Source organism: Rhagoletis pomonella, unplaced genomic scaffold (genome assembly GCF_013731165.1).
Source record: "Rhagoletis pomonella isolate Grant_MI unplaced genomic scaffold, Rhpom_1.0 Rhpom_scaffold_00005, whole genome shotgun sequence".
NCBI classification, from domain to species: domain Eukaryota; kingdom Metazoa; phylum Arthropoda; class Insecta; order Diptera; family Tephritidae; genus Rhagoletis; species Rhagoletis pomonella.
In genome coordinates, this window is record NW_023458559.1 from 50205505 (window position 1) to 50225099 (window position 19595).

The 19595-nt window shown below is 34.8% G+C and overlaps 1 protein-coding gene across 3 annotated transcripts in view; it reads left to right on the top strand.

The window, feature by feature from the left end:
• LOC118739135 (general transcriptional corepressor trfA-like) overlaps positions 1 to 19595 on the top strand; it is a 109737-nt gene that overhangs the window by 81771 nt on the left and 8371 nt on the right. For 2 of the 3 annotated variants that reach the window (XM_036470301.1, XM_036470299.1), the window contains exons 3-12: positions 11137 to 11212; positions 11393 to 11476; positions 11871 to 11932; positions 12041 to 12238; positions 13491 to 13556; positions 13750 to 13983; positions 14162 to 14348; positions 15414 to 15871; positions 15946 to 16155; positions 16236 to 16429. In XM_036470301.1, coding sequence (XP_036326194.1) covers positions 11137 to 11212; positions 11393 to 11476; positions 11871 to 11932; positions 12041 to 12238; positions 13491 to 13556; positions 13750 to 13983; positions 14162 to 14348; positions 15414 to 15871; positions 15946 to 16155; positions 16236 to 16429 — 1769 coding nt within the window. The remainder of the gene's footprint in view (positions 1 to 11136; positions 11213 to 11392; positions 11477 to 11870; positions 11933 to 12040; positions 12239 to 13490; positions 13557 to 13749; positions 13984 to 14161; positions 14349 to 15413; positions 15872 to 15945; positions 16156 to 16235; positions 16430 to 19595) is intronic. The other variant, XM_036470300.1, reaches the window with a different exon arrangement.

Consider the following 19595-nt stretch of genomic DNA (forward strand, 5'->3'; position numbering starts at 1 on the left):
TGAAATGTGCTAGTCTTCCACGCGAATAGTGAAATGTGCTACTCTTCGTAGGGACCGACGATATATACCCTGTGGAGAATTTCGTAGTCGTCAACTACGATAGCTAACTTTGGTCCTTTGGTATATATCTGGTTTCAAAGTTATGTAGAGCTCAATCGAAAAACTTTGCGTCGTTTTTTCACAAAGAAAAAAGGAATACATGATTTTGTTTTCATGTTTCTATATTGCAATCGAAAACACGTAAGTTTGAGAAAATCCGGTAATATATATGTAGGTATTCTTTTATTAGTTAGGTTTTTGCATTTAATATCATAAACTTCTATTATCGTACATTTGTGTGTGTGTGTAACTCAAACCCTACAAACTTTTTTTTTAAATATTTAAACGAATTTCCAACGTTATCTCTATTTGCTTGCTCAGTGCTTTATAAAAATGTCAAGAGGAGAATGGTCTTTTTTTTATAAAAATTTCGTCTAAAGGGAGAATTATTTTTGCTATGCTGTGGTACAGATCAAGGGAATGCGTAAAATAGTTTCCATCGTTTTAGTCAAATGCATTCCTTTAAGCTCAGATGGATTGTATGCAAGACACTCATCTTCTATCAAATCAAATTTCGATCATAACTTTTAAACAACATATAGATTCTTAAATGCTCACGCTCGGAACTGAACTGTATCTGAAGACTATGCAAACATCTGTTGACTTCGGAACCTTGTATACCTCGCTCTAAATTTTACTACTTTACTTTAAAGTCAAGATAAATGTACTTTTACATCAGCAACTTTTTGTTATTTATGGCTACTTTTAAATTTTTCCTCAACTCAATTTCGAATTTAAATGCCATGAACACAATTTTTCAAACTCACTTTTCCACACTCGTTGCACAAAAATTTTATTTGCGACTTCGCTTAACAGCGCCTGAGTTTTTGTATAACATTTTTTCTAATTGGCATTCTTGCGGCTAACAATAACAACAACACTAGTCAACGTAGCAACTAAAAGAGCAGCAAAAAGAATTTAGCTAATACACAATTTGGTAGGTGTGTCCCTGGCCTGTACGCCGCCATCGCCAATGTAGTCATTAGCTTAACAGGTTTGTTGCTTAAGGCTTTCGTCGTTGCAAGTTGCATTCGTTCGCTGGCGCAAGGCAACTTATGTTCAATCAGTAAATTCCAAAGCGTATAATAGACGTTAGAATAAAAGCGTTTAGTAGATTTAGATGCACACATATACATATGTATGTACATTCATACATATGTTATCTAGGCGAACACATATCAGTTGCTTATGTTATACTATACATGTTTGAGCGAGTAAAGTTTTTTTTTGTATTCTGTTCTGCGCAAGTATTCGTTTTGGCTCTATAATGGTTTAAAACTTTGTGGCGTGTGTTGAAAGTGCTGAATACTATTATAACTTAGTGTTGGCTGTATTTGTATAACTTTTACATTTCAGCTGACCCTAAACTGGTAAGAGTATTTGCTCAATGGCCATTCAGTTTGCAGACCACATTCCCTCTTCTCTACCCGGGTTGCCAATACTTGGTCAATGAAAGTGTTAAGCCAAGCTGAGGTATGAACCAAATACACATACATACTTACATGAATTTGTATATATGTATTCCTATTATAATATAATTTACGCCGCAAGTGCCAGTGTGGCCACGGTAGTCAATAGCCATGAGGCTAAGCTGGGCATTGCAGATATTTTAAGCAGATAGTAACAGCTTAACCGGTTGGACTTACATATATATATATATATATATATATATATATATATATATATATACACTTGCAAATATTTGTACGTATGTATGTACATATATGTGTATGCATTAAAAGTTATCTTTTCAGACAGCTAAGCGGCCATCCGAAGGTTTCCAAAAAGTGTGGTCACCTCTAAACACTTATAAATGAGTGTTTGCAAGGTATCAGACCACTGTGGGATAGGGGATAATGAGTCACCGGACAAGCTGGGCAAAAAAAAATTATTAAAGTATGATTTATTTTGGAACGAATTTTCGTCATCGTCGCTGTCAAGTTTGACGGAAATTCGTTCAAAAATAAATCATCTTACACCCAGTCGGAAAAATCGACCAAACTCAGAACGTGATGAATGTTCGGGAGAAGAATTCTGCAGAATATTTATGGCACTTACACATTTGTGAAGGCGAGCACTGACCTGCGCTGTATACCGGTTTTGTTTTGATCATTCATTCTAATTTGAAGTTTTTTTTCATTCTATACAAGCTCAAAAACAATTCTCATTTATGTTATATTTTACTTTTAATACTAATACATGAGCCGATTACTTTTAAAGTATCAGTACCCGGCCATGTAAGTACCAGAGCTGGGAAGTGACTTTTTCAAAATAAACAACTCATACATATGTACTCTGGAATTTCTGCTACGCCAAAAGGCGCGTCAAATTTAAAATCCATATTTACACTATTACTTTAATTTGTTTTTTTTTTGTATTTCTATTATATTTTTCTGAAGCATATCCGCGGCTTCAGATGCTGCCATTATTTTATATTTTTAATTTGTTTACTTTTGCAACATTATTCAATGCTTTTTTGATCTTATTGTTCTCCCCTAAACTGTAGGTGTTTATGGCTGAATAACCAAAGATTACTGTGGAAAAAATATTTGAAAGGCGGAAATGCTACGCACACACCTACAAATACATTAACACATCAATTGTAAACACTTGGGCGCTTATACATACTTAGCCACTCAAATGCCATAATTTTGCAAAACAATTAAACTATTGTTGAACCCGCATCTATGCGCATGCGCAGTGACCACAACCAAACCAAATACTTGTAGCTAATTAAACTGAGTAGTGCTTTCAAGCTGCGTTGTTTTTCTTTTTTTGTGTCATATCATTTCTTTCTTGGAATGTGACACGGCAAACGAATATTTATTTACAAGCGTTATTTGCTCGAATGATTTATGACTGCAAATTGTTTATGACGACGATTGAATGGCATGTTGAAGCTGTTGTTCGGAAATTAAGTTTGAATGACAGCTCTTTGTCAAGGAAAGTCATTTGACTGAACTAATTGTTTACACGCTTTTATAAAGTTGCCAAATTAAAAAAAAAAAAAACTGTAAATTGGACAGACTCTTTGTGAAAATGTCGCAGCAGGTGTGGACAAAGAAATTTGTTTTAGTAAACTTGTTTTACTCCTTCAACTTGCCACATAACACGCACATAGATACATACATATGTAATTAATTTGGCTAAAACATTTTAAATGCGGCCAAGCCTAAAAAAATTAAGTCTTGCTGCGCTCACACGAAATAATTACAAAAAAAAACTATAGTAGCTATTGCTATTACATTTGTGCCGCATTAACGCCAAATTGTCGCTAAACGTTGGTGGCACGTTGATTGCATGTTTTGCGCTACATTTTTCGCTGCCTTCAAATTTCAATTCAATTGCCGACTCAAATGTTGTCAGTAATTAAATTATTTTATTGCCTGCTATTTTTGTCTTATAAATTTTATTTAGTTTTTATTGCATTTTCATGCCGGCTTGCTTGCCTTGCCGGCTTAACCTGTCTTTGTTGCGCAGTTGCTGCCGCCTCGCTGCGTCTTATTCGCATGTGTGTGATGTCATTTCTTACAAATTTAATTACAAAATACTTGTCAGCCTACAATTAATTCGTTCATGAACGTGTGTGATTGGCGCTTATGGCAACAAGTTGCGGTTGATTTGTATATTTTTTGTTGTTGTTGTTAATTTTGCTTAAGTGTTGAAGAGTTTAGCAGCGCCATTTATTTGCATTGTTACATTGGCAATGAGACGTGTTCGCAGTTTTGTATTGTTTTATTAGTTTGTACAAATTTTTATTACAAATCGCTGAATCAACAGTTTTAGAGTTTACTGAATTTACTCGTTAGCTATAATCGTCAGTTATACACGATACAATTTTCCTCTCAATGCCCATTATGGATGGTAGATATGTATATGTTGCCCCTTTGGTTTCATATCGAGCCCAATCCAATCAGCGATCTTATATTTTCTTTTGCACTAAAAAGGAATTTTGCTGCCTCCTTGTCCGGATTGAGTAAATATTTGGTGAAGGTTTCCATTTGGGGATTCGTAGATACGCAATAACAAATAATGTAGGGAATGTGGGAAAACTTGTTTCACACTCTAGAGCGTATGTTCAGAAATTTTTATTTAAAAAAAAATATATGGTGATCCAAAAATGCGTAGGAAAATCAGGGGTAAAGTGGTATTTCGGCGGAAAAAATAAAATTTTTTGGGTATTGAATTTTAATATTTGAATGGTTTAGCCTAACAAAGTGATAATTGAATAAGAAAAATACATTATAACTTTGTACCAAATTGGCTGTTTTATACAAAATAAAATCAACAAAAGTCTGAAGATTCTTATTCAACTAAAACTGATTAAGATTTTTGTTCACTTAAGCACTTTTTATTTTTTTTGTTGTTGGTTCATATAAAAACACAGCACTTTCTAGATAAAATAGAGAAAAAGTAAGTGCAATCGACCAACTATTTTAATAAATATAAGCAGACAAAGATAACATTTTATAAATGCTTTGACACTTTTGATGGAAAAAACTATGTTTCCTCCATCTTCGTCATGGTTATTCACAGGTGCTAATTTTAAAGCGTTTTTGAGGTCAGGTTTGCATGGGTGATGTGCTTTGAAATAAAACGATTACGCCCAAATTTTAAAGGTTCATACATAACGCCATTAAAAATATATGCACGAAATTTCTGGATCATATATTAATTGGTGTGTTTTAGGCAATTTTAAGTCATTTTTGCGGTTAGGTTTATTATTTTGAGTTCATGTACCACGTCATTACAAACATAAGGGCAAAATTTCGGACTCATATATTCATCGGTGTACCTTTTTATGGCATTTTTAAGACGTTCTTAAGGCTAAATTTATATGAAAAGTATGCTTCGAATTAAATGGATCAAGCCAATTTTTTATTTATTTTTTGATTAATGTCCATATATTAGTCTGTCCCTAAAGTGCCCAATTTGTGTTTATTTGGTTGGTTCTCGGTCTGGTTAGAGCCACTTTGGGAGAGAAAGTTTTGCTTCTCACTAGCCCGAAGTCGCTTGATAAGTGAAAAAACATTTAGTGAACTATTCAATTAACGTTATTTTGTTCGCTGCTGGTCAAATCTTAGACTTATAATTTTTTGCGGTTTGACGTTTAGTTTTTGGCACGAAAATGGATTTTTGTGTTCCCGTGGTTTGGAGCAGTTAACGAACTTTTGTGAGAGCATTTCATACTTACGCTCATTTGCTCGAAACTAGCCCGAAAATGTAAAGAATCAAACCTAATGTTAAACAAGGAGAATTTACCCGATATATTTTTTTTAAATTTGAATGCGGTTAATATTTTATTAAAGTCAGCGGGGCTCTGGAGTTTTCTAAAGTATGTTTACATGGGAAAATACAATTTTTCGTAGAATTGCTATATAATAGTTAACAATAAATCTTTTTTGATCAAGTTAAAATATTTTCCTTGAGAAATCAGGTTATAATTCATATTCAATTATAAAATTTCACAATTTTTTGTGTTTATATAAGGTAGGATTTTCATATTTGAAGATAGAGTTAAATATTCTGTATATCGACTGCTGAGTGGAAGACCTATCTCGGTAGCCAGTTCGAAAACGCCTCATCTCAAAAAACTTGTCAAGAACGCCCTATTTCAGAATTTTATTGAAAAATCACGCTATCACAGAATCTGCTTGAAGAACGTCCTACCTTAGAATTTGGTTTAAAAATGCCCTATCTAACTTCAAAATGTATTGAAAATGTGCTGATATAGGGCATTTTTGAATCGGCAGCTGAGATAGGGCGTTTTTGAAACGAATTTGAAAATGTGGCGTTCTTCAACCAAATTCTGAAATAGGGCGTTCTTGAAAAGTTTTTTTAGATAGGGCATTTTCGAACTGGCTGCAGAGATAGGTCGATCTTCCACACAGCAGTCGATATGTAATCTTAGTTTTTTGAAAATTACTGAAGTGAAATATTTTTATTGGATAAAAAACTATTATTATTCGATAAAACATTCTAAAGCAATTCTTGAAATATTTTATTTTCACCATGTTAAATATATAAAAAACTTCAAAGCCCCGGTGGCATGGGGGATGGCTGCAAAAAATGCAGGATCACGATAATATACTACAGGCGGGGAAAAATAAATAGGGACACGACATTTTAACGTATTTTTCCAACTTTTCTGGTGTTTATTTCATATTTATTATTTTTTTTTATAAAAGTGTAGCTCATTATCTAACAAAAACCATGCACCTTTATATTTGAAACTTTGTGCAAAAATTATAAAAATTCTGCGAAATTGCATCTAAATTTACAATTTTTTAATCAGATTTTTCAGAATTTTTTCGAGTATGCAGTTTTATAGCCCATTTAATTTTAATGGAATAAAGTGCGAGTTTGAAGCTCCCAAAAAATTGCTTTGGTTTTCGATTATTTTTATTCTGAATGTAATATGCACTTTTTTCCATAAAAAAAAATTCTCGAACATACTTTGTATGGAAGAAAATGCTTTAAAAATTATTACCAAAAATTCACGCGATTCTTTAGCAACTTAAAACTTACACTTCATTCTACTTACATTTAATGGGCTATAAAACTACCAACATAAAAGTCTAAAAAATCTTAAAAGTTGAAAATTTAGATGCGATTTTGCAGAATTTTTATAATTTTTGCACAAGTTTAAAATGTGAATTAATATGATTTTTGTTAAATAATGAGCTATAATTTTATAAAAAAAATAATAAATATTAAGTAAACGAAAGAAACATAGGCAAAATTTGAAAAAATGTTGTGTTCCTATTTATTTTTCCACCACATACATATTTATATTATTAGCAACCTCGTTAACTCTACAACTTTTCTATTTACAAAAGCAATAAAGTGAGCTTTCTCACAGTTCTTATCTTTAAATGTTTTTTTTCTAATTTCTTGTATTATTTCTTTCTTCTGTTAGCCTTTTTCATTATTTAATTATCATTAGTTTTTTCTTAGCACACCATCATCATTTACTTAATGCTTTTTTTTATTCTAAAGCTCGTTAAAATGCTTTTCAGTCATTGATTTGCATTTGCGCATGCTTATACCGCACAGCCGCTATTTGCTCTCATCTCCCTAAGCCAAGAATGAATTTGGTATCTGTGTCAAATGCTAAATATTTTTATACATTTGCATAAAACCTAGAGGTGTGTACATAAAAATACAAACTAATTGCGTGGTATAAAATTTTAAATATTTATGTTTATGGTTGTCTAATGAAAAAGTGGGACAAGCGCTTCGCACAGCTACTAAAATATGACAATAAAAGCTAGAAGGAGAGTGAGTTTCATATACTTAAGTGAAATGCATTAAACTTTAATTATTTACTTTGAAATATTAGTAGGGACTTATAGTTTCATGGAGCGTTCAGAAAAAAGGTCGTCTACAATCTGGAGATAATTTTTCAATGTTATGTCGCTAGTATAAGCCTAAACTTGGTAATCAATTTTTTGCTGTCTCAAAAGAACTGTGAACGGTGAGGTTCCAAAGTAAGGGATACACGTTATTAAATGCTCCTTCTATATCGAAATCTTGTTTGAATGCAAGCTCTCTTTCAAACGCGAAAGAAGAAAAAGTCCTCTATCAATATTAGGCAGACTTTTTTGGAGTGCAAAGTCCATGGACTTTTTTTACAGTATGCTTGTATGAGTTTGCGTATATAGTAGCCTTTTCAGAATATTTAGCTTTGACATGCAAAGCCTTACCTCCTCTTTGTATAAACCCTCTGACAAATCACTTCTTTGGAATGTGGCAGAGGTTAGGATCTTTGTATATCTTCGTAAGCAGTGAGCATAGTAAGTCAAGTAATTCTGATAATTTGAGGAAAAATATTTCATCACATCTCGGTGGGATCTAATAACTTATTTTGCCATTGTACAGTTACATTGTTTCTTAAGAAATGTTGATAGGTATAGGCCTTCAAACCTTACTCGCCTTACTGTTTGTGAATAAATCAAGAGTTTCCCTTCATTCTGGAGCTCAACCATTTGTCGTCTTGCTTCTGGACGTAGGTTGGGGGCAACTACTACATATCGCACACGATCTTCGAAAGTGACAGAACCATTTGGCATTTTTGAAATTATGTATTAAAAATGTACACAAAGCTTTTATTTACCTCTCAGCAAAAGCTAGAGAAAATTTTTGTTTTAATTTGTTGAAAAAATCTAAGTTACAGTCTTCCTTGTCAATATAATTAGCATGTCCCAAAAAATAGTTTTTCGAATTTTCTGACGAACGTAAAATTTTGAGTTGTGTTTGAAGATCGTGTACGATATGGGCATGGATGGCAGGCCACAGTAATATTTTAGGAAACTGCACGGTGGACTAGTTGGACAGAAAGGGCAACCTCGAGTCGATCTAATCGAAAAAAAGAGAGAAACATTTGATTACAAGAGGACTACTCTTGAACAGATGGGACTCTTGTTTGTTCAGGATGGAAAAATTTATCAAAGCCATAACTCTCAATTCTGTTGGCCATATTGACATGATACTATCGGATTGTAATTCACGCGATGGGACTTAGTATCACACTGGATCCTTTATTTTGCAGCTGTTTGGTGGACGAGTTGGTGGAAAAATGTCAACACTTCTTCTCAAACTATCCAGATTTTAATCAGCCCTGAGGAGCTCACTTAAAGCTCCCCCCTCAACTCTTTTTACCACCCGGACGAAGGAGGTCAGATTACAGCTGGGAATTCATTTCGATGGTGTACAAATTCCGATGGTGAATAACCCGAAAATTCTCGGAGTTACCTTCCATAGTCTGTTTTCCTTCTCGGCGCATACAACCGTGATTGTAAATAGACTAAAGAGTCTCAACAAGGTCCTGAAATGGGTAGCCGGCAGCACCTGGGGAAAAGACACAGAAACGTTGCTGGCAACATACAAGGCAATTAGTCGGCAGGTTCTAAACTATGCAGCGCCATGTGGTCGGCGGGGACTAGTGGCACGCAGTGGACATAGGTACAGACCTGCCAAAACACGGCACTCTGGATGGCGGCCGGATTTCTTCTGATGTCGCCACAACACTATCTACGCCACAAGACAAAAATTCTCCCCCATCAGGGAGCATAATACAATACTCTGCAAACAATTCTAGTAGGGTGTCACCAACGTGGACAACCCTACCTCTGGACCCGACAGCATACCGACAGTCCAGAACTTTGTCTGTTTCAGGAGGCTCGAACCACAATAGCTCAACTTCGCTCTGGCTACTGCTGCAGGTTAAATTCGTACCTGAGCAGATGTGCCCAACGAGTGCCCGGCATACGGAGAGATACCCCACGTTTCGAGACATCGCTTTGCATGCCTCTTAAACCCCTCTCAGCTAACACCTCTGTCCCTATGGGCAAACCCAATAGAATATCACGATTCCTGGGTATTCCGTTAGTCGAGCTTGACGACAACTATTGAAAGACAAGCCGATCTAAGCAGGGTTGAGTAGCCGTTACAACAACAATAATAGCTGGCCTGGATGGAAATCTTCCATCTGTGAAACTTAGTTTATTACATTTGTCGTTTATCGCTGTGGCTTAACTTTTACCGTTCGTAGTGGCATTATAAATGACAAATTCTTATGGGTAAACTGTGACCCTGTTTGGTGAAACTATCTTAACCCCATTCTTCTAGCTAATTTAAAATCTTTCTGATGTAACGTCTTTGGTCGGAATCCTGCTTTTATAAATCGAACAGGAAGTTTAAAAAAAGAAAGGAAATACTGCTATTGTCGGAGAAAGTGTTTAGAAAGAAAATATTGTTACTACATTTCAAAAGCTTAGAAAAGAAAACAAGTAATTTTTAGCAAAAAAACCGACTTCAACTCTCATATAAAAAAAAAATATATATATATATCTCATGATCCACTGATTGAAATCGGTTGACGTGGTCCAAAGTTATGCGATAACATACATAAAAAAAAATATTCCGACGAACTGATAACCTCCTCATTTTTTGGAAGTGGGTTAATAATAATAAATAAGGCAACGTTGAAAAAACTTCTCTATATGCAGAGTAGTAGTTCATTTCCCCAAAGCCTTAACTGCAGTTTATGCCTATTGGAAATAGGAGATTATTACTCGAAGGGGGTAAATGCTCTTATTAAGTACAAGCAAGCGGAAGTATAAAAGCAAAAAGTAAAAAATAAACCTTGCTGATTACCGCATGTTTAAATTCTTGAAACCTTTAGTGGAAATGGGCTATAATTCTATGGGAAGTTCATTTCGCTTTTACATCAAAGAGTTAATCGAGTCAATTTTTATTCCTTCCAATTTAAATGACGAGCAAATGTAGGGACATCACAGGTAATTATAGGACAGGGAAACAGATAAAAAAAATTATAGCTTTTTATTCCCACATCGGAAGATATTGGAGTTGGACTGGGCCACAATTGCTTAGGCCGCCAACAATAAAAATATGCTAAACATTTTATAAATGTAAGAAAAATATTATAGCAATACATTCGAGTGTCCTTCTAAGCATTTCGCTTAAGTCCAAACAATTTTCATTGATTTACATGTAATAATTTAAATAAATATTATCATTTAAACATTTACAATTTGATTTTATCAACATTCGTTGGCGATAATTATTAAATAAACATTTAGCAGATATGCCATGCACGTCTAGCACGTCGTGACTTTTAATAATAGAAATGACTGCAGTTCATATACAGTAAAAAATATGTATCTATGAATTATGGTACACACTACGTTTTATCAGTTACTCATTGCAGTAGCATGCAGTTGGCGACTGACTATGCGCTTAGTTCATACATTTTAAGAATATATATTTTTCACAACTTGTACTATACTTAGGAGCAGATAATTAATTTGCATTTCTATGAGTAATTTCGTTATTCGATAGACAAACTTGTGTACTTGTGTACTCCTATGTTAATAGTATTAATAGTAAACAATTGGTATTTTAATTAAGATTTAACTAAAATTTTAAATTGACTTAGATTAACGTAAGAGACTACTCAATTTAACGATCCAGGCAAAAAATCATAAACCTTTCCTTTTTTGTTTTATTTTCCAGAACATATTAGAGAAATTTAATCCCGGTGCACGTCAACTCATCTCCGCGGGCAAGGGTTATCTCAAAGCTCTGCATGGTGAGTAAAAAATATTCCAGAAAAACATACTAAAAAAATATGATAAATAGCTGGTCGTAAAAATAAATTAAGTAGCATTATAATCATAAGCAATCAGCATTAGAATATATTTATTACGAAATGTCCAAGTATTTTGTATGTTAATGTGATGATCTTCCTTAATTTTCCGTTGCTGCACAGGTGCTGCATCTGCGTCACGTCTATTCAATGAAGCATTAGCCAAGCTGGCAATGAATGCACAACAAAGTGGAACTAACGATATTGGTAAGAAGAAAAAAAAATATGCGAAAAATATTAATAGAAAAAAAATAGCAGCATATAAAGCTACAAAAAAAAACAAGGTAAACAAGCAGGATTCGTCTATCTAGCAGCCTATACTAGCGTATTCAAAAACTAATTACAAGATAGCAGTATCTTCTAGCTGCACGTGTTGCTACACAATGTTGCGGCAACAAATTGTATAGAGCTAAAGCTTATGTGCAGTTAACCGCTGCTAGCTGTTAGATAAGTGTGTGACATGAGATACACACAAATGCTTTTCAAAGGCATTTCATTGTTCACGAACTGCTAAGCGTTAACTTTAATGTGTATTGTTATTTTGCACTCTTATTTTTTCAATTAATAATTTTTTATACATATTTCTCTTGTTTTTCTGAAGGTGCGGCTTTAATGAACGTCGTCAGCGTTTACAAAGAAATTCAAGAACAACAAATGAATATTGTGAGTAACCATAGAATGTTATTAGTTTTTGTGCCACTGAATCATAAATCATAACTTATGTTTTATGCATAAAATTATAATTTTCTGTTTTTTTTTCGTTATTATTAGTTAAAAGCGTTCTATGTTGATTTATTGGTGCCATTGGAAACAAATTTGGAAAAGGATACAAAAGTTGTACAACATGAACAAAAGAAATTCTTGCAACAGCACAAAGTACGCATGGAGAGTTATCAGAAGGCAGTCTCCACAATGAAAAAGCAACGCAAGAAAAAGGCTAGTGCAGAGAATACGGAAAAAGAGTTAAGGGTGAGTGAGCGATATTTAGAAACTGTCTATATTATATTGAATAGCTAGAACAGTGTTGTACACGTCAAATTATAAAACTCAAGTAATCGGTGGGTATATGCCCAGCAAGCACAATTTTGTGCCATTCTTCTCGCCTTTTTTCGACTTTGGCGCTTAATATTTTTACGCACTAACTCTATTTTAGTTCTCTTTAATATAGATAAGCGGTTTGTTTAATATTAGGAAAACACTTTCGGCCTTAAAAAATATTTGGCCATGTTTAACTGTTAAAAAAATAACTGTTATTTTCGGTCCCTGATTTAGAGCAGCCATATACTGGAAATTAGTATCGCTTAGGTCTTTAATACGAAAATATTTTGAAATAGGGTTTCCATTTATTTAAAATTACAATCTGAGCATCAAATGAAAATAGTTCAAACAAATTTACTTAAAAATATGTTTAGGTATGTGGGGTTGCAACTTAAAAATTTTAGCCACTAATGTGTTCGATATGGAAATATTTTTGTATAGGATTGCCAACTACCAAAAAAAAAATAAAAAATTTTAATATAAATATCAAACGTAAGGTGCTTAAAAATCTCTGAAAATTTTTGTTTAGGGTTACCAACTTTCAAAACATATACAAATTATAGGTTATGTTTAATAAGCTGCTCTAGGGTGGCCAACTTTCAAAACATATACAAAGGTTATGTTTAGTAAGTTGCTCTAGGTTACGCCAGGTTAAGATATCTCACAAAATTGTATTTCATGAGGATTTTTCTTGTTCTAACTTGCTCTACTTTCTGTTCCATGAGCCTGCGCTAAGTGGAACTAGAGCAACTTAGAGCACGATTTTCCGCTATCGCTTTTTTAATGGAGTAACTTCGAGCAAGAAACTATTTTGGGAATTTCTGCCTGAAAAGTGTTTCGTGAGATTTCTGATCTGAGTTGGTCTAACTTGCTCCCCTTTTTTTTTTGACAGCTGCTCTTATCTCTTAAACACAACTATAATAAGGACATCAAACGAAAAGCCATCTAGGAGAAGTTTTTGATGATCATATCAATAAAAATGCCACTTGTGTGTCCTCAAAGATTTTAGGAGCGTGAATTAGCAACGCACGGCGGGCAGTGCCCAGTATCTACTTAACTTGAAAAAATGATTCTAGTTGCACAATTTTTTTTAACAAACTAATATTTTCCCACGTACCTTTTATCATCCAAATTAGACTCCTTAATACCTTATTAATACAACTGTGTTGCTCTCTTTTTGCAGAATCTCCAAATATTGGAGGATCAAAAAAAGAAATTGGATACGTTCTGCGAACAAAGCTACAAAAATGTGAGTAAAATTGCGTACAATTGCTTTAATAAGGCACAAGCGTATACAGCGCAAGCGCATATACATACATATGTACATACATATAAACATTTGCGCTTAAAAGCATACTTAAGCCTCTACAGCTACACATTTTAAAGTTCATATAAACAGCTGGTTTTAATATTTCTTTGGAATTTTTCATATTCGCTAATAGGCCATGACACAGGAGCGCCGTCGGTATGGTTTCGTGCTTGAACGCCAATGTTCCATAGCCAAGCATTGGATGGCCTATCACAGCACTGGCAAGATGGTAATTGATAACAATTTGGAAAATTGGCAAGAAATTGCCGCTTCACGTGAAGTGATACCAGCGGCTGCCTTGTATGAGATGGGCGGCGGCGGTGGTGGCGTTGGCAGCTACAGCAATGCCAGCAGTGGCAAGAGGATGGTAAGTACTACAGGAAACGCCAAAATACATACTACCTTCATACGTACGTATGTCTGCAATAAGTAGAGATTTGTGCGGATTCACGATTATTAACTTAAATTGACTGCTACGTTTTTTTTTTTTTTGGTTTGTTTTGTTTAATTTTCCACTACCTGCTTTGCTCTAATTGCGGCTGCAGGAGCGTCTCAAAGATGGTGAGGACATGCATGCCGTTGGCAATTCGTCATCATCACAGCTGAAGAAATCACGCAGCGTGGACGCGCCCTACGGCGATATGCGTACCTTGCACGAAAGCCATGTGAGCTACACGCAGAATTCTCTGCCGCGCGCCAAATCCGACTACAATCTGACAACGGTGACGAACTGTAAGTAGCGCTGCTGTAGCGAAGTGAATGCTTGAAGTTAAACAGTGGACATAAATTTAGGATAGTTTGAAACTTAAAAAAAAAAAATTTTTTTTGGTATTTCGAAAACTGGAAATTTACAAGTTGGACATAATTTTTTGGTAATTTAAAAACTATTATGGCGATTTAAAAGCTGGACATTCATGGTTGATGGTTTGAGGACTTTTTTATTGTTTTGCAATTAAAAACGAAATACGCTTTTTAATAATTTAAAACTGAACATAAATTTTTGACCATTTTTGACTATTTGGAACGGGACATAAATTATTAGCTATCTTAATACTGGACATGTGTAATTTACTGGCCTTTAAAAACTGAACGAACATACATATGAAATTTTTTTAATTTAAAACTGGACATAAATTTTCGGTTATTTAGAAACAGGCATTCAATTATTAGTAATTAAAAAACTGGTTAGTGACTTAAAAATTAGATTTAATTTTAATTATTTGAAAATTGAAATTTTTGGCAATTTAGGAATCGGACATATTTTTGGTAGTATAAAAACTGAGCGTAGATTTTTGATTATTTAAAATTTGCAGATTTTTCCGTAATTTAAAAAACTGGGCATACATTTTTTTGTAATTTTAAACCAATGCCATATTTTTGGCCAATTAAAATCTGGACATATATTTGCGTTAATTTTAATATGGGACATTAATTTAGCTGATTTAAAACCTGTGCAGCTAAATAGTCCCGTCAAGTGGACATAATTTTACACTTATGAGAGTTACCAAAAATTTATGTCATGATTATAAATTTTAAAAAATTTATGTGCGGTTTTTTATTGAAATAAATTTATTTTCAGCTTTTAAATTATCAAAAAAAAAAATCGTCCAATATTTAAGAGCTCACATTTTATGTCACTAACAGTTTATCTTATCTCCAGTTTGCGGATGGACAAAAATTAGTTCAGTTTCTAAATTAAATATGACTCAAAATTATGTGTACCGTTTTAACTTTCAAGCTTTCAAATAGTCAATAGCTGAAATTCGTTAAAAATTTCATAGAATAATTTTTCCGCAGCCAATGACCACACCGATCACGGCCAATGGGATCAACGACCTGTGGTGAAAGCGCTCTATGCCTACATGCCTTCGGGTGAAAATCAGCTGCCCTTCGATGAGGGCGATCGCATTGCTTTGGTCGGCAGCAAGGCCAAAGGTTGGCAGTTCGGTGAGAATTTACGCACTCAAATGTTCGGTTGGTTCCCCATCGCTTACACCAATGCCGAGGGCGGCGGCGCTGGTGAACGTGAAAAATATCACGTGAATGAACGTCACACCGAACGCAGCAGCGATCGTTATGAGAATGTGCATTACGAGCGAAATGGCGGCATGCGCAACTATCAGGATCATTATATGCCCGAGGTGCATATGGATCCTGCCATGGAGAGCGATTCAACATACCGCCGACGCAATAATAGCGCCGAGGAGTCATCGCCGACGCGCATGTTCGGCGACACATTCAGAAATCAAAAGAAGGTTTGTGTGAGAAATTACATAATTGAAAATTTTGTTTGTTTGCATAATAACTTTCTTTGCATTCTCTCCCGCAGTATCGCGCATCAGCCAGCGGCGCAAATCCACGTCCCGGTCCACCACCTACACTACCAGCACCAGTGCCATCGAATAGTCAGAGTCAGAGTCAAAGTGCCAGTCGTATATTGAATATATCGCAAAGCTTTTGTGGCGCCCCGAATGGCGTGCCCTCGGTGATGGAGCGACGCAAGCAACATAAGCTACAAAATGGACCACAAGCTGCACATGTGAGTTGTGGAGCTCTGTTTTTTAGGAGCGCCACCTAAAAAAACGTTCTCTAAATTTCCACTTTTTTCTCTAACTAAAGAATCGTTCTATTCTATCTGCCAAACAACAGTCCACATCGATGAGCGCTGGCAGTGGTGGTAGTCAATTGAAACCCGCCGCGGCTGCTAAGACTTCATTGCACAGCAGCAATGATAGTGGCTTTGCCAATGAGCCGCCGCCACAACCCGAAATTGATTACTCGGATGAGGAGCAAACGAGTCGAGTGCCCATACGGTGAGTAGTGGAAGTGAAGTTACTGGAAATTGATTGACACTTGTTGTATTTGTCACATGCTCGCACAAAGTATGTATACACAAAATTTTTATTTTCCTTCTTTGTAACTAACTTGGCTAAAAGCTATTCAATGATATCTAACATTATGTGCACACTTTTTTTTTGCAATTGTTTTAACATTTTGGGCTAAAATAATTTTTTTTTTTTAATTTTTTGGAGAGACAGAAAATTTTAATTAAGTAGATACGAAAATTCGTAAGGGCTCTTGAAAGCGTAATTTTTAGTATCAAAACTCTCAATTTAACCTGAACGAGTTGAAGGACTTCTCAGTTACTTTGGTCAAATTTAATCCAGGAACTTAAAACACTAAAGCATACGCGATTTTGGTTTTGTTAAACAAAAAACGATTTCAAGAAACCTTACTCTAGATATTAGATAGTTGCACAGGGGATGATTTACCGTTTTTTCTGCTTTTAATGAGTTCCAGCTTCTAAAGCAAAATGTTGTATCCCTAAAGCTGTCTTGCATTGTTTGCAACTAGAGCCCCAATGTCCCGAATAAATAGCAGATGGTACAGGGAAATCCTTACTTTTCAGTTTGATGATAATTGTAGACCGCTTGGAGTAGTAGTAAGGCTAAACATAGCTATAGACCCTGCAGTATTGTGGATCTCTATGCCTGTGGTTAGCTACGTTTGACCATTACTGAGAGGATCGAACTTTGATATAGCGCCAGAGCTGAGTTGCACCGTGCTAACTCCACAGCCATTTTGTTGCCACGAATCAGTTAGAAAATTAGAGTTCTTTGCGAATGCGAATAAAGGTTCAACTGCTTGCCTTTGCTCTTTTCACAGACGCAGTTTCCTTTTGGTAAGGATTATCTGTGAATCCCAGGGACTGTCCAGTATGGTTATTATCCCCCTTCTTATTACTAAAAAAACAATGTGTTCCGAAATCCATATATTCGGCCCTACAGTACGGCATGCCATAATAGGAAATGTCTATCTAAAATCGAGCAGATACGATAAAAGTGTTGGTCATTTATATTAAAAGGTTCCTCGGTATCCTAAGGCATATCGTCGATGTATTTGCAACAGGGACGGTAATCGCTATGAGTAAAATAATTTAAATCAGCATTTAATCATTATTTTATGGTTTTTATTTTTTTCGCTTAAAAATAATAATTATTAGTGAGTTTTTTTTTCGCTCAATGGAAATAATTATTATTTGATTCTTATTTTCTCGATCACAACCGTGTAGTCAAATATACTAGCTGTAAACTAGCTCACAACTAGTATAAACCGCATGCCCAACTAGTCAGCCAACTATCTTTTTCCCATGCACTCAACTGGTATTTTTAACATGGGGATATCGTACGAGATGGCAATTGTTAGATTTCGGTCAGAAATATACCAGTCTCATACTAGTTCAAAATATACAGAACAAGTAAGAAAGTCTAAGTTCGGGCGGAGCCGAACATTAAATACCCGGCGCAAGTATTAAATATATGTTTTTTCACCCTTCCGAAACCTTCCGCTAGATGGTAAGCCGAGATGTATCAATTTTGAGTAAATTAGCGTCCTTCAATTTCGAAATATTGAAGTTTTAAGCAATTCTTAAATTTACCGTTATATGAGAATCGGCCGTTATTTTAGTCCGATTTCAATAATTTTCAACGTTTTGCTTACACGTGGCAAGTACAATAACCATACCGAGTTTGGTACAAATTGGTAGAACGGTTACCGGTATACTTATATGTGATCATAAGTGGGCGGTGCCACTCCCATTTTCCAAAATTTTACCATAAACGTATTTCTTGGTAAAGAATTGTTGCAAGCATCAATTTTGAATAAATTAGCTTCAATATTTAATGATTTATCGAAGATTTTGTATTTCTCTAAATTACCGTTATATGGGATGTGGGCGTGGTTATTGTCCGATTTTAAAAAGTTTCGGCGGTTTTTTATGCTGTACCAAGGCCAACAACTGTGCCAAGTTTGGAAGAAATTGGTGCAGCGGTTACCAAGATATACACATGTAACCATAAGTGGGCGTGGCTACGCCCATTTTCATTTTCGTCTAAAAATTATTGTAAATATCAATTTTGAGTGAATTATCTTCAGTAGTTACTAAAATATCGCAGTTTTCGTATTTCTGGGAAGTGGGTGTGGTTAAAGTCCGATTTCGCCCATTTTCAATACCAACCTACCTTGGCTTAAGGGAAACCTACATACCAAATTTCGTTGAGATATCTCAATTTTTGCTCGAGTTATCGTGTACACGGACAGACGGACAGACGGACAGACGGACGGACGGACGGACAGACAGACATGGCTTAATCGATTTCTTTTTTCATCCTGATCATTTATGTATACATTTGTCTATATCTATCTCGATTCGTTTTGGCTGTTACAAACAACCGTTATGTGAACAAAATTAATATACCCTTGTGCACAAGTGCGCTCGGGTATAAAAATAATAGTTTTTATCTTTTCCAGCCAGACATACGCAATTTACTGAAATTTTGACCTGAAAATTTTGGGACTTAAGAAATCGAAAAAATAAAAACCGAGTAATAATATTTTGCTTTGAGCGAAAAAATATAACTCAAATATTAATTATTATTTTTAATCTTTATTGATTAAATTCGAAAAATTAAAATCATTATAAACTACAGTAGAACATACGAACACAAATACATGCGCATAGTTAAAATTGTTTTACAACGATTACAACTTGTTGATTTTCTTTTGGATAAAATTACAAAAAACAATCAGGCATGTTCCGAAATTCGAAAATTTGAAATCGACTCGATTTCGATCATTTCTTCGATGGTTCTTAACCTAAAAAATTACAAGTCTCGCATTAAAATGATTTTTTTTCATATCGCTGCTGCTTCTTTTACAGTTTTCAGTGAGAATATTCACTCCTTTCATCAGATATAATTAAAAAATATTTGGCAAATCGACTCGATTTCAAAGTTTCGAATTTCAGAACATACCTGAATGATAATTTTTTGTCCCTGATTTGCAAAACCGCTTATAGACCAGTAGTAAAACCGCCTATATTACGGCGCTCTTATTTTAAAGGATGGCGAAGAAATATATTTTTTCTCTAAGGCCCTTGACTTGATAGGCGACATTTAAAAAAAAAAAATTGTTGGAATT